The sequence below is a fragment of the Motacilla alba genome, chromosome 1, assembly GCF_015832195.1.
Source record: "Motacilla alba alba isolate MOTALB_02 chromosome 1, Motacilla_alba_V1.0_pri, whole genome shotgun sequence".
Classification (NCBI taxonomy): domain Eukaryota; kingdom Metazoa; phylum Chordata; class Aves; order Passeriformes; family Motacillidae; genus Motacilla; species Motacilla alba.
In genome coordinates, this window is record NC_052016.1 from 33,558,595 (window position 1) to 33,575,614 (window position 17,020).

Sequence of the window (17,020 nt, forward strand, 5' to 3'; positions counted from 1 at the left end):
TCCAAGGACAACATGGGAACTGTACTGGAGTCCAGTTCTTCCCTAGAGTCCTCCAAAATTCTAGTCTCATGGACTTAGGGTGAATTTTGAAATTCTGGAGGAGGCAACACTGAGCACAGTTCAGATTTCCAAACCTGACTCCCTAAAAGCCTGTTACTCTCTTCCACTGCCAGGCAGATGGGAGAGGACATCACAACTGATGTCGGGCTGTCTTTGTACACACTTAGGCAGCCCGAGAACCCCAGCCCAGTTCTTTCCACACACGCAGCACTACTCATGCAAGGGTCATGCAGATGCACCGCCAAAGCAATCTTGCGATCGTTCATTCATTGTGAGTAACGGGGCAGTGACTCCACTTCCCGAGGATAAATCAGCTCCAGGTTGTCTAACCCTTAGCTTTTGGAAAGGTCTGGTGTGCAGTCCTGCCAGTAAGAACAGGGGGACACGCGCTTGGCTTTTCTGCAACCAGAGCGAGAATAAAGAAGCATTTACCATCCTGCCCAGAGCTCTCGAGATACTCCGTCAGGTCGCAGCCGAACGCGCTCGCGGCTCCCTTCCTCTTGAGTTTCTGTTTGGCTCCCTTGTTCTTCATGAGGTTAGTCCCAAAAGAGGTTCACCCCCCTCCTGCCTTGCCCCCCTCCCCCCGGCCTCACGCTGGGCGACAAAATTCTTGCTCTTCTCCTCAGACCACCGCCCGTGTCCCGCTCCCAGGGAGCAACATCGGGGGTCCCGTACAGCGTCCAGCCAGAGAAGCAAACATTAATCCCCACCAGATGTTGGGCTGCTCCTGTGGCAGAAGAAGGTCAGGGCGAGAGGAGGCTCCACAGCCCGCAGCAGCAGCGATCATAGCCTGAGCCCAGAAGGGTTCTCATCAGAGGCAAGTGGGTGGTGGATGGGTGCCCGCATCAGAGCTGGCAAACTGGGGGCAGGAGATGGTGGGGGGACGTCTTTTCTCTCAGCGCAATCCCGGGACCCTCCACAGCCACCTTCTGGGTTTCGTCAGTCGCGCTGTCGCCACTTCCAGCAGAAGGCGTCCCAGTCTGGTCGTCCTCCTCTTGGCTTTCGGAGGAGACTGGAAGTTCAAACGGACTAATGAAAAGGGACTGGGGAAGAGTCTGCACAAGGCTCCTCTTTGGCTCCCCCCCCTTCCCCTCCTCCTGCTTTGGACAGTTGGAGGAATGAGAAACCAGCTTCCTGTCCTGACTCTCGCTCAGTCGCTCTCTCCTTTCCCCCGTTTTACAAATCCTAGGATAATCCAGCTCAAAAAAATGCTGAAAGGAAGTTAGCTGAGGAGGGGGGCGGAGGACGCTTTTTGGCAGTAAAGTGCGTGTGTGTGCGTGTGTGTGTGTGAGCGAGAGGCTGAGGGAAGGCGGGGAGAGGAGTTGGGGGAACAGGGATGGGGATGGGGGAAGGAAGAGGGAAGATTTGCCCCGGCGCTCGGCAGATAGCGGACTGCCCGGGAGGAAATCACTGCGGGGCTCCGCCGCCCCTGGCGCGGCCAGGCGCTTCCTGCTCTAGCAGCCCGCCGCTCGGCAAGGGCCGAGCAGGGTCCGGCGAGGAGCGGAGAGACCGGGAGCCTCTCCAATAAATCTCTGCCTCTGCTCGCCGAGTCCTGTGCTGCGAGGCGCCTTCCTGCCCTCCAACATGACTCTGTCACTGCAGGATCTGCCTTCCTCTGCAGAGGTGCGGGCTGGAGCTGCTGAAGTGCAAGGAGGGGACCGAGAGTTGGGGAATTAAAGAGCGGGAGAAGGAGCGGGAACCTTCTTCTCCCCCCTCCCCGGCAAGCAGAAACAGATGCTGTCCGGGCATCTGAGTTCACATACTTTCGAGTCAGCTCCCAAAAAAGGCTCCCCCTGACCAACAAAGGGATTTAGATAAGGAGCTGAAATGACTTAGTACAGCAAGAAGGGAAATGGGACGGGTCTGCCTTCAGGCCCTGAGCCTTGTCTGTGTCATCACCCCCTTCACACCACAAACACTTTTCTGGTCCAGTTTTCAGTACCCGCGTATGTCAGCTCATCAGAGCCGTTCCTTGCACTTCGCATTTTATCCTAGAAATTCAGATTTCTTCACAGGGCTGGGTATGCCCACCAGCATACCCAGGGAGGCAAAATTAGCTCTCCTAAGGCTTCACTGACCCCTCTTACTCTGTTCCAAATGTAGCTGTATGGGTCTGGGTTAAAAAATGAACAAAAAAATGAAAAACAGGACATTACAGCTTTTCACTAAAAGTCTGGCCAAAGACAAGGAAAGTAGTTTTGGTTTGGAGGAAAATTGGCCAGGAAATGGGGCAGAGGACACCCTTAACCCACCTCCCTTCACAAGTCTCAGTTGTGCATTCTCACAGCACAGAGGAATCCCTCTGCAAACTCACCACCTCACTCACTTGAGAGTAGTTTTTCAGAGAAATCAAGCCTCTGTCTGAGATCTGACCACTGCCAAAATCAATTCAGGTTCTGTTCGTATGGTGACTTTTTTTTCCTTTAGAAGTGTTGCATGTTACCACTTCACACATATGAAAAAACACCAAGGGACCTGGTGAGGGACCTGGCACAATTATAGCTCCGATTGTGCAGTTTATCACTGCAATTATCATAATTATCCCCATTTTACAGCTTGATGCCTGACGGGTTGAGGGGAAGGTGATTTGCAGAATGTGTCGTAGAGATGTCTGGCCTGCCACCTCCCTGCCTTCTGCTCCCACTCACAGGCTAAGGAGGAAAACTGAGCTCTCACCACCAGACCAGTGGTTGTTCTCAGGAACCCTCAGTCCTCATGAAACACTTCGAACTTCCTTGAATTTATTCTGAGCTTCTCACAGCACCTTGATGTTGAGTCAGAGCATGGGATCCCTCCCCGCACCGGCGTGCCGCCAAAGCCATCGCGTGCCACAGCGCATCCTGCCTGCCTGCCAAGGGCCGCACTTCACACAGTTCGCACAGACAACAGGACGCTCAGACCTGCATGTCTTGCCAGCCCATCCTCCTACTGTCTGGGTGGCTGGAAGATGAAGTCCTGTCCTAGCCCCCTCAGGGAGGAGGCATGTCCTGCTGCATTCGCCAGCCCCTTCCCGCACAGCTGAGTCCCCACACAGGACCAGCGGTAAGAGAACGAGTTCACCATGGCGAGTAATCACACCAAGTTCTTTGAAGTCCTGAACTCCCCTCTACAGACCCCTACCTTCCTCAGCTAAACAAGATGTTTAATCTCACTGTGCTGGTCTCCTCCACTGCTCTACATCAGATGGACGTCACATCACTAAGAGGGTCTGTGTCCACCTATACTCTCGTCTGGTGACCCTCTACATCACACTCCTGCCCCATCTCCATTGCCCTCCCTCACCTTAGATATGGTTTCTCTACTCTCTTGCAAGTCTATCCAAACAGAATGTCTTCAGAAGAGGATGTCTTCATTTCAAAATAAATAAATAAATAAACTCAGTGAATAAAATCACCCCCTGCATGAGTAAAGCTTCCTCATCACACCACTGAGGGAGTTCTGGCCCCAGGGGTGGGGGAGAACCCTGTGCAGCATGGACCTCCTCCCCTTCCTTGTACAGCCCTGCTCCAAGGCTCACAGTCCCAGAGCATGAGCACTCAGCAGCACTGCTGGGTCAGGACATCACACTCACCCCGTGGTGTTTATTTCAGCCCAGCAGGCACTTTCAGCTGGAAGCACCATTTCTTGGTGCCATCTTTGGAAGCTATGGTGGTGGGTCCTGCTGGCTGATGAACACTGCTGAAATTAGGTGCTGCCATCTCATTTTGGTTATTTGGGGTCTGTAGTCTGCTGCTCTGATCTCAGCCAGGACCCTGGACCCTGAGTGTCCAACACCAGGTTGCAGGACCCACCAGCAGCCATCACCACCATGGTACCCTAGTGGGGAAAGCAGAGAGTGCCACCCCCATGACAAGAAAAAAACAGTATTTTAAGCACAAGTAGAGGGAAGAGAAGCTAGAAACAAAACAGGGAATATTCCCACTTTATTCACAGAAGATTTTTCAGATGCTATAGGTTGGCTGCCCAGCTCCTCGTTCCCATGGAGGGAAGAGAGCTGGAGAAAGGAGATGGCATGGCAAGCTGGGTGAAAGAGGTGTGTGCTGCAATGAGAGAAAGAAAACCATGAGGAGCTCCAGGAGAGCTCTTGCCAGGCAGGCTGGGCTACAGGGGTGGCTCTTCCCGTGCCAGGATAAGGTTCAGCAAGAAGACAGAAGGGAGGTCACTACAGGACTGCCCAGGGAGCCTGTGGCCAAGAGGAGGAAAGGAAGAAGGAGGAGGAGGAGGAGAAGAAGGAGGAGGAGGAGGAAAAGAAGGAGGAGGAGGAGAAGGTCAGGCAAGGTGAGCAGGAGCCAAACAAGGGAGGCTTTACAAATAAAGCACTTCATATCGGAGCCTGAAATCAGTGCTGAGCCAAGGGATTTTTCTGAGGGAAAGGGGCGATGTTCTCCAGAGAGGAAAAAATATGAAATCTGGATTTGCGCAACCCAGGAGGCAGGGCTCTGAGCTAGCTTGAGTGAGCAGGGATACGGAGTGAGCCAGTGTCCCTCCTCTGAAAGCTTCCACAGACAAGATAGGGCAAACCTGGAGAGGAAAACTTCTCAGGCAAGAAGTATAGAAAGCAAAACAGAATTCAAGGTTGAAACAACTGGAAGAGAAGGGGGAAATTCTCTCCCTCCTTAAAAAAAAAAGAAAAAAAGAAAAAAAGAAAAAAAGAAAAAAAGAGAAAAAGAAAAAAAGAAAAAAGAAAAAAAAGAAAAAAAGAAAAAAAGAAAAAAAGTGAGTGCAGAATAGGAGCAACACCAAGCCAAAACAGGGTTCTCATAGCAGCTATCTCTCCCTAGAGATTCCTTCCTCATCTCTGCCAACATGTGCAGAGTGTGATGGCCAGTGGCCCCACAGTGCCACAGCCCAAGTCTGAAAGCCATGACAATGACTTTAATTCCTTCCCTTTGAACCTGTAAATATAGGTCAGGATTTTAAGTCAGTTACAAAGTCAGCGAGGGCCACAGGTTCACGCAGGAAGGTGGGGCACCTTCCCACCCCACTTCATTGCTGATCTGCCAGGCCTCACCCGCCCTTCAGCTTGAGAACGGATGTGGTGAGCCAGCCTTGTGTGTGAATGAACACAGCATGGATGATGACTTTACAGTTCTTTACAGTTCTCTCCGTTCTCACAGACAAGGTATCGGTGACACAAGGAGCACTCCGAGGGCCTGGGGAACAAGCTTTGGCCATTAGGTCTAAGTATTTCTTCCCCTTCCACTAAGAGCTGGGGGCCGTGGCTGAGGTGTTGCACAGGCTATTTCTGGGCACCCATCTCTCCCCTCCCTGCTGCATTTCCTTCATTGTGTTTGAGCTCTTTCCTATCTGTGGCCTTTAAATCTCCACCAATCTGCCAGGCGCCACTCAGCACAGAAGAGGGGGGCAGGCAGACTTAGAGAGGGGGAGATCTGAACCCCTAAAAATAGCCCTGCCGAGTACGTCTGTTTTCCTGACACAGACAGTTCATTGTTAGACTCTGACACGCCAGTTCACCCTCCCTCCCCACCCCTCAGCATACTCTCTTTCCTCTCCTGCCCCTCTCCAGAGCAGTTTCCTGTCTACTCCCATTTCTGTGGCCAAAGCTGGAGTGTATTGTGAAGCTGAAGGCTGGCATGGAGTCTTTTGTCTCTCTGAGTACATTTTGGACCACAGACTATGGGGTTGATCCTTGTCACAGGGTACCTACCACTCTTGGTTCCTAATTCCACCCATTCCCAGCCACACAAGCCCTGTCTCCTCAGCTCCCAACTCCCTTTTTTACCTCCCACCCTCTTGACCTACACCCTGACATACCTTGTTCTGTGTGTCTCTGCCCTATGCAGCTGTTTTGTCAGGTACTTTGCAGATCCCAGCACCTTGTGAACAAAGGAAGGAGGCACCCCACACATGCTACCGAGTCTCCTTGCTGCTACCTGCCTGCCCATGACACGACAGTGTAACCAGGGGCAGGAGGTCTGGTGGTGGACTTGGCAGTGCTGGGTTAACAGTTGGACTCAACGATCTTAAAGGTCTTTTCCAACCTACATGATTCTAAAAGTAGCCCAATATAACATGATAATTCAGTACTGACCATACAGAGCGCAGCTACAAAATATGCAACTATGTTTTTAGCCATATTGCCTTCTCTCACTGTTCCTTTCAGAGATGTCTTGGATACAGAAAACAGGATGAGAACTACATCTCCATTCTCTAACTCAGAGCACAAACTTGTTTGAACCATGATATTTGCCTAATTCTGTGTTTGTCCAGCATCTAGCACAGAGGATCTCTAATTCTTGACTGGGGACTCTTCAACTGTTCATTATTTAAACAACATGAAGACCATTATAGAAAGGCTTTATGTCTCCCTGTGTAAAACTCTATTGATAGCTCAGTAATATATGACAGTATTGTAAAACAAACATTCAGAGAAAATAAATCTATCCAACAAGCCACACAGCTAGCAAAACCTTCCTTCATCTCAGAGGCATGGTCTGAACCTCCTCCTAGCATCTTACCAGCACGATGACCCATTTGGTGAGGCGGGAAAGACCACAAGACTTCCACAATGGAGATATTCCAAAGTCACACAGGCCTTTTTGAGAGCATCCTGCCAGCAAATTTTTGAATAACTTCGAAGAGACAGCTGGCAATTTTATGCTGAGTACAAGCAAGGTAGTTTGTCACAGAGGGTGATTCCTTTAACACATTGCCTCACAGCAAATATCACCCATAAGGATTCCCACCAAACTAGGAAATGTTTTTGCCTGCTTTTTTTCCACCCAATCAGCTAACCAAGGAGGCCCACATAAATTAAAAAATATGCTTAAAACTACGTTTAGACTCTATAGCACAGCAAAAAGTCCAATCAGCTACACCTGTGAACATGGGGAATATCTTAACCATAAGGCCATTTCTTCTTATGTCTTAACAGTCTGTGAATACAAGTGATAATCAGAATTTTCAAGCACAGACAGAGTCTCTAGGAGCTGAGAAAATTCAGTTGGGGAAGACAATCATGAGGAGATCTGTCTAGCTATCCCTTCAGACACCGCTTGCTTTGTCACTTTTTGGCAGCTTTACTACCACAGCCTAAGAGATAGAAGGAAAGTTTCAAATATCAATCTCTTCCTCCACATTTGCAACTCTGGTTTCATGGCAGTTTCCCCAGCCCTTTAGCCTATAAACACTGTTCTAACAGTAATGAAAAATCTGTTGAGCCAGAGGCCTATTAAAAAAAACCAAAAAACCAAAAAACTAAAAAACTAAAAAACCAACTATTTTGTCTCTCCTGTTCTCATCTCTCCTCTGTCAAACAACAGCATTGGTAGCACTCTGTAAAAAACCCCATGTGCATAATTTCTGATTAGCCCAGCTCACCACCACGCAGAGGACACCGAAACCAGCGCCCACTTCACTGCCTGTATTTCCACTTTCAGATGTACCTCTCTTATCATCCATTCTGCTAATCATGTTGCCACAGGAGAAGGAAGTTGTGGGTTAGCATGACTGCATAAAAACAGCAGCCTTGCATTATTTTAATGGTGACTCAAGGCTAAGGGCTGAGAATTAATCTCTATTGTAAGGACTAAGCTGGAAGGGGGAAAAGAAGTAGGTTTAGGGCTTCACTCCAGCAATCACCCATTTTGGTCACTTTCTGTAGAAGATAAGGGCTGTTTCATAATAATCTTGTTGTTGTTGTTGTTGGAAATAAAAACCCCAACAAATAGCTTGGGGGACACTTACTATTTTAGGGATAAAAGCTAGCCTCTTACATGCTAATTTTAAAAGTCACTTAAAACCTGACTTCTTTTATTCTGAGGTCTTCTCTCAATCACTTGCATGAATCATCTTTTGTATGAGAGACTTATATCTTGTTTTAGCACAAGCTTTCAACTAAGATTCCTTCTATTGTGCCTGAACATCCAGCACAAGGATGAGTTCCTATGACAAATTACCAGCTGAAGATCATGGGAGTGGTCTTCAGCTAGGACAGTCTGCTGCTTCATACCTTCTCTCTGTCTCTGACAGGGCAAAGCATGATTTGGTGGCAGGAAGAGGAAGAGAGGAAATACAAGTTTGCAAAAGCCACACACTCTCTTTGCAGACACCTCTTAACGAGAGCTGGCAGCTGTGAGGGGTAGAGAGCGCTGGCAGCTGCGTCAGGCAAGGCCAGGTGTTCCTGCATGTGGCAGGCTCTGGCACATTTGTTGTTTCTTATTTCTGCTTGCTGAGCTACATCCCTGTAGGAAATGCTCTGGTGGGTCTGCACAAATGATCTCCTATTGTCTTCTCTGCAAGGCTGATCATATTCCCTCTTCCTTCATGTTTTTTCTTCCTGCCTGTCCTTCCTCACACCACATCTCTCTTCATGGTCAGGCGTGCCCCTAGGTTAAGTGGAAAAACAACTTGCCTTTCTACTGTGCTCTCAAATGTTGAAGGTACTGAGCAGGAAAATCAGCTCTGTGGGGAGATTCCTTCTGCCTGAGATTTGAGTGTCCCCTTGCTCAGGATGTGTAAAATTAAATCCCACCTCAGGAAAAGGCACGTTTCTCCTTTAACATTTCCTTACCTGCGCCCTGGCTGTTCTAGCGGGATGTGTTTTCTGTGGGGATATGCCAAGTTAGGGAGGATGTTTTTAAACTCCTTTAGCACACTTGTTTTCTCTTTTCCTTTGCTTTCAGAAATGTCACCAGCTCTGCAGTGCTGTCAGCAAAATTATTTAACTTGAATCCTACTGAGTCTCAGCACCTCCAAGCAAAGGTGGCACAAAGTTCTCTTCTTTCCATCACAGGTCGAAGGGGCTTGGCTTGCCTTCATTCTGACACCTCGTTGCCTAAATCTGTAGCTCAGATTATTTCCTGACTCATGCTGAAGTTACACTGGGTGTAAATTATAACAGAAACTACTCAGAAGACTTCAGGCTAAAACTGGTTATATTCTCTTTGTGCTTTGCAGTTACTTACTCAGCTTAACAGGCTGCTTTCAATTTTTATGGCTAGTGCAGCATGGTTGTGACTGGCCAAGAGGACTGGGACATCTAGAGAGCCCTCCCCTGTGTAACTGGGGTGCCTACAGCAGAACTGGTGTCTTTTCTGTAGACTAGCAGAGCGGGTTTGTCATCTTTAGAGTAAGCTTTGGCTAGGAAGCCTGGCTCCCTAATGCTGCCCTGCTATATTTAGACCCTCTTTTGGTGTGCCCACCCAGTGCTGTTCCCCTTGTTTGTTTCCTACCAAACAATGAGACCTGAAAGAATTGCTTGGAAAGGGGCCAAGGCTCTTGCAAACGAAACTGTCAGGCGGCCAAGCTTTGCAATGGGCCCCTTGTAACATACTGTACTGAGAAATGGGAAGCAATTGTGCCTCTTCACTCCAACTCCACCACGGGCTTTTTCCCCTTGCTAAGAGCTCTGTGGTGTGACCCTGCCCCAGGGACTGTCTTTGAGGAGGTGTCAGAAGACACGGGGACAACGCCAAGAGACAGCAAATCAGGATGGCAAGGAGCAATGTAAGATCTGCTCTGTGTTCTCCCTCACCCCTAATCCTGTATTCCTGCCAGAGCACATTTTAGCAGCAGGTTGTTCCTGGAAAGCTTTTGCTATCTCTGCCCTGATTGTAGTAGGAGCTGCTCATGTACATATAGGGTTACAGGTGTGGTCAGATGCCCTTCTTCCTGGCCCAAGTGTTCTTTTCTGTGCTTTTGTGGTGTTTTGCCACCATTCTCTGCTACAGCAGCACTGGAAGGGGAAAGAAAAAGCAGCCCCAGCCCTGCAGGTGTGCAGAGCAAGAACAGGATTACTTCTGCTTGTATGGAGCCAAAGTAAAAAACAAAGAGAGGGAGAAACGAACAAACAAACAAAAAAAGCCAATAAAGGGAGAAGAGAGAATGAAAGTATTTTTTAAGACTGAGAGGTCTGCCTCATCCCCAGCAGCCTGAATGACGAGAGCCTGGAAATCACAAATTTGCATCCAAAATAGATTTGTTCCATAACCTTAAGTTCCAACTTTGCTGCTTCTTTTGGCCCTCTGCGCCAAAATATCTCTAGCCAGAAAAGGACACGTTCCATGAACATCCTTCAGATGCATCAGGTTTGGGTCTTCCTTTAAACCCATAAGCACTAGAGAGTTAAAAAAAAAAAAAAAAAAAAAAAAAAAAAAAAAAAGATGTCAGCATTTCCAGCTGTGTAAGAAAGTAAGAAAGGTGCTGAGTACCAGAATGATAGCAAAATTTACAGAAATATAAAGACTAGCTAGAAAAGTATCTGCATAACCACACAGACATCTTCTAGTCCTGCCTGAGAAGAGGGGTATAAATCTCTTGTGAGGAGGAAGGCAGGAGTGCATGTGACCCCAGTGCCAGTGTCATACTCACAGTCCACTGATCACCCTATACACACAGTTCTCTGGCAAATTTAAGAGATGCTGGGACAAATCCAATGGTTTGAGTTATATAGCATCTTTTTGTAACAATTCCAAGTATTTCCAACTTGAAAATGGAACCAACTTCTAAGAACAGCTTAGGAGAATGCCTGCTGTCAGGAAAAATACAGCTGGGGCAAAAATAAGTAGATAATAATATTTTGAGACCATGGGCACACAACGCTGATTCATGGGCTTTGTAGGAGAGCAGTGTCACGGAGAAACTGTAAATGAATGGAGGGTACAGGGAACTACCCAAGTGCCACAATCCATGTTTTACAGGTAAATCAGTAAAAGGGAGAAATTAATGCATCAAGGAGAGAAATGCATCTGCATTTCAGACTGACCCCTAGCAGACAGGGTCTATAGGACCCTACAGTGTTGCACTTCAACGTATCACAGAAGATAATTTGAGTAACTCAAAGGCCTCCAATAAACTGAGTCAATTGGGAATTGCCTTTGTCATAGGACATAAGAAAATCCACTATGTGTCGGGTTTCCTGGATTGTAATATTATTGTCACACAGCAACTGCCATGAAGTCCCAGCTCCTGGTGTCAGGGGGTTTCTTGTAAGACTCTCAGATTTCAGGATAAACCACTACCAAAAAAGCTACAGCAATCATTAGTGCATAGAAAAATTCTAAAGATACAAACCCAAAAACCTTGGAAAATTTTGGATATCAAGCTGAGAAACAAAGGCCTGTCTCTGTAGCAGATTTAGTGCACACAGGCTGGACAAGAAATCTGTGATCTTGGTTTGTGTTGCAATAGAGAACGAGGTTATTTCATACTTGCTGTTTATTGCAGAACACAGATCCACTGTGCTCCATGACTAAAGATCATTTATGGAGCCTTAACAGTCAACAGGAAATTATATTAGCATTTTGCCAAATCACTTTATCATTATGCCATTTTGAAAAGACTGTTCATCTATTTCAGTGGTTGCTTAGGAGATGTGACAGGGATTGGTCCGCAGCCACATCCTTTTCTGACTCTCCAAGACAGCGCTGCAGCCCCTTACCTGTAAGAAAGCTGCTGGGCAACTGCTTGAATTACCAGGGAGATTTTGTGCCTGGGGTCCTTTTGTGACCTGTTGTGGCAGCACAGTCGGGAGGAGGAAGTCCTGAGCTTCAGCTGAACATGAAATGGAAAAGGTTGCCAGCAGGGAGAATCAGAAGAAGGTGGATTAATAACATCTTCAGGGCTTGGGGATGGCAATGAAATGGCTGCAGAGGTAGTGCTAATTGTTTGAGGAACATGCAACAAAAACCTGTGTTTGACGATTGCAGAATGGGTCCTGTTCTGGGAGGAGCCTCTTGCAGAAACTTCTGTTTAGATGTGAAATGAGTAGGATCAATAGGAGGACTGCTAGGGGTGCAATCATAGCTGGTTTGGGGTTTTTTAATTGTGTTCTTAGCTTTTAAATTAAATGGACCTTCCTTTCAGAAAATGAAGCTGTTTAAGAAATCTATGGGAAATTAAAGGTCTAATCGCACCCCAGCAATGTGAGGTAAGTCACCAGTGAAAAAACTAGAAAAATCTGCTGAAGTCCAAGAGCTCCTTTCCCTACAATTTGCAGACTTTTCTGAAAGTTCTAGGAGGTTTTCTTAAGTTTATTCATTATTTATTATTATTTTTCTTCAAGAACTACTGCTCTATCAGCATTACCAAGTTCATAGCATGTTGGAAAACCAAGGAAGACTAGATTTTCTTCTTTTGTCCCGCCATAAGTGAGGCTGGAAAGGCTGAGATCTATTACCTCTAAAACCTTGTAAGTCACAAGAACCAAAAAAAAATAATTAAACTCACAACTACAGATATCATTTCCTTTCCTTGCCAAATCAGTTTTATCAGCTTCTGCGTCCTGCACAACTACTGGGTAGCTCCATTATCAAATAAAAAGTAGAATTTAAATGCTGTCTTTCTGCATCTTAATTGAATTCCAATTTTTATCTAAAAATAGCTTGACATAAATCAAAGCTAAAAAATAATTATCACATAAATAAGCAAAGCCATTCACTATTTTCTAACATAAGTAAATGCAAATTGTGGATTTGAATAAAAGTGAGTGATTAGATTGTTCTATTTACATGTGCAGAGAGCCCAGTCTAGCAAAAAATTACCAAATTTAGAGGAAGGGCTATATTTAGTTTCAAATCAGGATGTTTTAACTACCAGCTAACAGGAAGCAACCTTTTTAGTTTAGTTTTGTTTTGTTTTCTGGTAATTTTTATGGAGTTTTAGAAAAATACTAAAAATATGAAGCATAATTAAAATAGATTACACCAATCATCCTTTTTTTGCTATCTGATATTTTTAAAGCACACCATCTCAAACAGATATAATCATGTATCAGTCATGTGGAAGCTACAAATGCTTTTCTAAGATACCCCAATTTGTGCCAACTCACAGTTGCCTCCCTTTTGAACTATCTAGGCTACCCACAAATTAGTTTGAGCTAGATCATCTCTTTTCAGGTTTACCTTTGCAATAAGTAGCATGATTTCTCACATGCTTGCTGGCTTTGCTCATTCTTTATGGCCAGAGAAGAAGTAGATAGCAGTGGAGACCCCCAGCACTCAGTATGTGCTTGGCAGCCTCCAAACAAAAGAGAAAAAAATTGCAAAATGCCGTTTTTTTCTGGTCACTCTCGGCTAACACTAGCTCCTGCTTATTACAGGCGTGTGAAACCATAGCCACTCGATACCTGAGGGTTGTGAACACTTTTTGAACTCACTACGAAATGCCACAGCACCTGAGCCCAGCTCTTGCATCAGGGACAGTTAGGCACCACATTTCCAGGGGACCTTGGAGTCTCTGTCACCCCTATGAGTCCTCCTGCTCTGCCCTTTCCGGGTACAATGTTTCCCAGAGTTCAGCTTTTCGTGCCGTCCTTGGGTTCCCAGAACCCATTTGGAGACTGCAGAACAATAGCAATTGCTGAAAATATGAAATGAGAGGGGAAAAAAAACCATCTTGGTAAAACACTCACACACTGGGAGTAGGATATAAAAATAAGATGTGACAGCTCAGCTCTGGGGCCCCAGGATCTATAGGTTGTGGATAAAAATGGCTTCTGTTTTTCTTTTAGAGTCTTACCTCTTCTTGTGCTTCTGAAAAATGCCAATAAGGAGACAGACAGATCCTCTTTGTTATCTCTCCTAGGAAGTACATTCCTCCTGTGCCAATACCATCATACCTTCTATTACCATAAAGCATTCTGGATCCTTCTCCCTCCTTTTATTTGGCTTCTAATCTCAATGAATATTTTTGCCATGAATTGTTTATTCAGCAAATCTCACTTCTTTTTCTACTTTTGGAGTATCCCAGAGCAGATTGAAATTTCCTCAGGTTTTTTATTATCTTAGGCTATCTGGCAAGTTTTCTGCAGTTTTTTCCTCTTGTCCATGGATTGACTGTGAACTTTGACTAGTTGTGGTTTCAGGCATTTGGGCCAGCTGTGACAAATGAAACCACATGGCCTGAGAAAAATCAAGAGCACAGTCTCATGCTAATGTTTGATTGTAAAAAGATCATCATTATTAATTCAGGTGCTGTTAACTTTTACACCTGTATCTTTCACTTAAGGAGGATGCTGAAGGGAGAAAGATTCAAGTGTAAGACTGTGTGCCATCAAAGGGGAATAACTTTTTTATTATAGTCAGAACAGGACACAGCCTCAGATCTACAATTCAGAGAGAGCAATGATGACAGAGAAATTACGTTGTCAAGCTGCCAAAAGCCATTTCATTGCTATCCTGGGGCACCTTCGTGTTCTCCATGTCCCCATCCCTGCCCCAATAATCTGTTGTGTGGTTGCTGGAGGCAAGTGGAGCAGGTAGTGACACAGGGATAACCCCAAAATGATCCTTCTTTTAAATACTGTGTGGGTGTGGGTTGCCACAGTAAGGAAATCCCATGAAAGGGTGTGCCAGTGTTAGTGTAGTAGGAAGGAGGGCTCTTCGAAGGGAAGTGCTTCTCTTGGCTGGCCTCTGCTGTGGTGTGCTGGCCACTCCTTGCTCTGATGAGAAGTTTGGTGCAAAGCTCCAGCTTGCTGCTCGCTCCTGTCATCCCTGAGCTCCTTTGTTTATCTTCTGAGTGAGGGAAGGAGAGGCAGGGAGTGGAGAGGAAAAGCGACGTGGTTTCTTTGGACCGTCACTGTCCAAGAGCCAGAGCACTTTGTGGAAAAAGAGGAAAACAAGGGAGCTCCACCCTTTTACCACTGAAACGTCTCAACCACATCCCAAACCTCGGCTAGCTAGAGATTCCTTCCTCACACTGAGAAACAGAAAGGGAGCCAGGAGAAGGGGGATGTACAGGGACCCAGTGATATTTTTAAACATGCTGGAGGTCTGATTGCATCGTTTTGGCCTGGTTTTGTTGGCACAAGGCCCTTTCTTTACTGGTTTGGATAGAGCATGCTTGCTGAGGAGGCCCTCCTCATGTGTTAAAATGAAATTTTCTGGCTGGAGAGACAGCTTTGGGGATGGGTAACCAGACCCAGCAGCTTCCTTAACCATGCTTGTTCTGCAGCCTGTTTTGTCCAGAAGACCCTCCTCTCAGACTTGCTGTTCCATGTAATAAAGCAGGAGTGCCAGAGAGGACCTGCTGTGGGCCTTGACACAATGTCTTCAGATGAGGACTTCAGGCCCAGACAGCCTTTCCTTCCCACGCAGCTCTTTGGCCGTCCCACAGCCAGAGCCTCCATTCCCTGTGTGGAAGGCAGACAGCCACCATGCCAGGCTGGACCAGACCCTCAGTCCTTACACATCTGTGCCTCGGGGCCTCTTACCAGCTTGCCAGCCACAAAAGAGGAGCACAGGAGGAGGGAATTGAGGAGGAGCCAGTTAGGGACATGAGCCATGACTAAACTTTGCATGCAAGTATGTGTGGAAAATGGACAGGGAAAGAATTGAGGCTGTACTCAGGGGGGCAACTTGGGTGCCTTACACCTTTCAGAAGTGCCACTGCTAAATGAGAAGGTCAAAGCCAGATGATTTAATCCTCCTGACTAGGCTGTGGAGGGAGGCTCTGCACCCAGTGTACTTGATCATTCTTGATCCAGTAGGAGATGATGACAAGGAACTGAAGGCAGGAGAAGCCCAGACACTTCCCCACACACGGCTGATCTCAGCCCATGTCATGCTGTGGTGATGTGGTATGTTGTGGTGATGTGGGACATCCTGTGACACAACTTGTGACAAAGCCAAGAAAGTTTAAAAGTGCTATAGAAGAAAAGCTTCGCTGTGTTTATTTTTGGTAGAAACGGGAAGGATGCTGGTGAGGCTAAAAAGAGCCCAAGCCATGTCCTTTCAGAAGCCTACACCTAACAAAATGTATTTTCCAACACACGGTAAAGGCAAGAGCTCATCCTTTACATAACAGCTTTCATGGAGAAAGCATTCTGTTAGATGGGAATTTCTCCACCTCCTGTTGAGAAACAACCCTATCTGGGTGGTAAAAGAGCTGTCATTTAAACCTGAAGGTAACAAAAAGAAGCACACACCTGAGAAATCAAACTTATGGTAGGTAGGAGTTCAAACCTGTCCAGAGTAACAGCACCATAGGCCTCTCCAGAGGAAAGAAAAACAGGACTTGCAGTTAACTCTCTTCATTAGGGGCTTCAGTGTGCAGCTCATCTGCAAGGCAGCGCCTCCATCACTTCCAGATTAAGCTGCTTGAAGGAATAAGCTGCTCTTGTGGGCTTTGTTGCAGGCAGGGGAATCCTTGATCCAAATGCTGATCATGATTTTTGAGCTTCGTGTACCAATGCTTCTAGAGCTGCAGTCCTAAGCTAAGAACTCCTCAGTTTTTCTTACTGATTTTGGTTTTAAAGCAACTAAAATTGCCAAGAGATAATGAAGAAATAATATAGCCTCACTTTCTGGTAAATTAACTTTTTCCCCCATGGATCTATATTAGGTTTTTCTTTCATAAATGATGCAAGCAGGTAAATTTAATTTTTGAACAAAATCATAGTTAGTAGCTGTTAGTAACACCTGATCCTGCCTCTTTGGGTAAAGTACCAGTTTAGAAATCCCTGTTTCTGCAGTAACTAAAGCCCCTTAATTCAATCATTTTTTCTACCATTTTCCTCTGCAATAGAATTAAAATCTGTTCTGACACGGTCGCTGCAGCAGGAGCCGCACGTAGGGCCCTCCATCACTTGACGCTGGAGGCATTTGTGGGATTTGGGACACAGTTTGACATCTAGTGGTAACGTGTGGTATAATCCCAGAGCTCATACAGCGAGCGCAAGGGACACAATCCTGCATCAGCAAAGGTGAGGTGTATGCTTGTCTTCTTGTCCTGCCCTCACTTTTGACCAAGGCAGAAAAACAGCTAAGAGTAGACCAGGTCACATTTCATCCAGAAAAGAAACATCTTTTAAGATTTGTGTTTTAATCTCTTTGCTTATGATCCCTTAGTCCATTATGCAATAGCAGGAAAGTCTTAACACAAGTAAAACAGCAAGAAGATGTGCAAATAGTTAATTCTGAAGTCTGGCAGGAGGCTGAATTTAAATAAATTTGAGGCATTTCAGCTTCAGGTTTGATTGGTGCCATTAATGATTGCAACC

At 46.2% G+C, this 17,020-nt stretch overlaps 1 protein-coding gene across 1 annotated transcript in view; it reads right to left on the minus strand.

Moving 5' to 3' along the window:
* ARHGAP31 (Rho GTPase activating protein 31) overlaps positions 1–1,755 on the minus strand; it is a 61,007-nt gene extending 59,252 nt beyond the window's left edge. Inside the window, exon 1 of the mRNA XM_038129412.1 lies at positions 493–1,755. Coding sequence (XP_037985340.1) covers positions 493–592 — 100 coding nt within the window. The 5' untranslated portion in view covers positions 593–1,755. The remainder of the gene's footprint in view (positions 1–492) is intronic.
* Between the last annotated feature and the right edge of the window lie 15,265 nt (positions 1,756–17,020).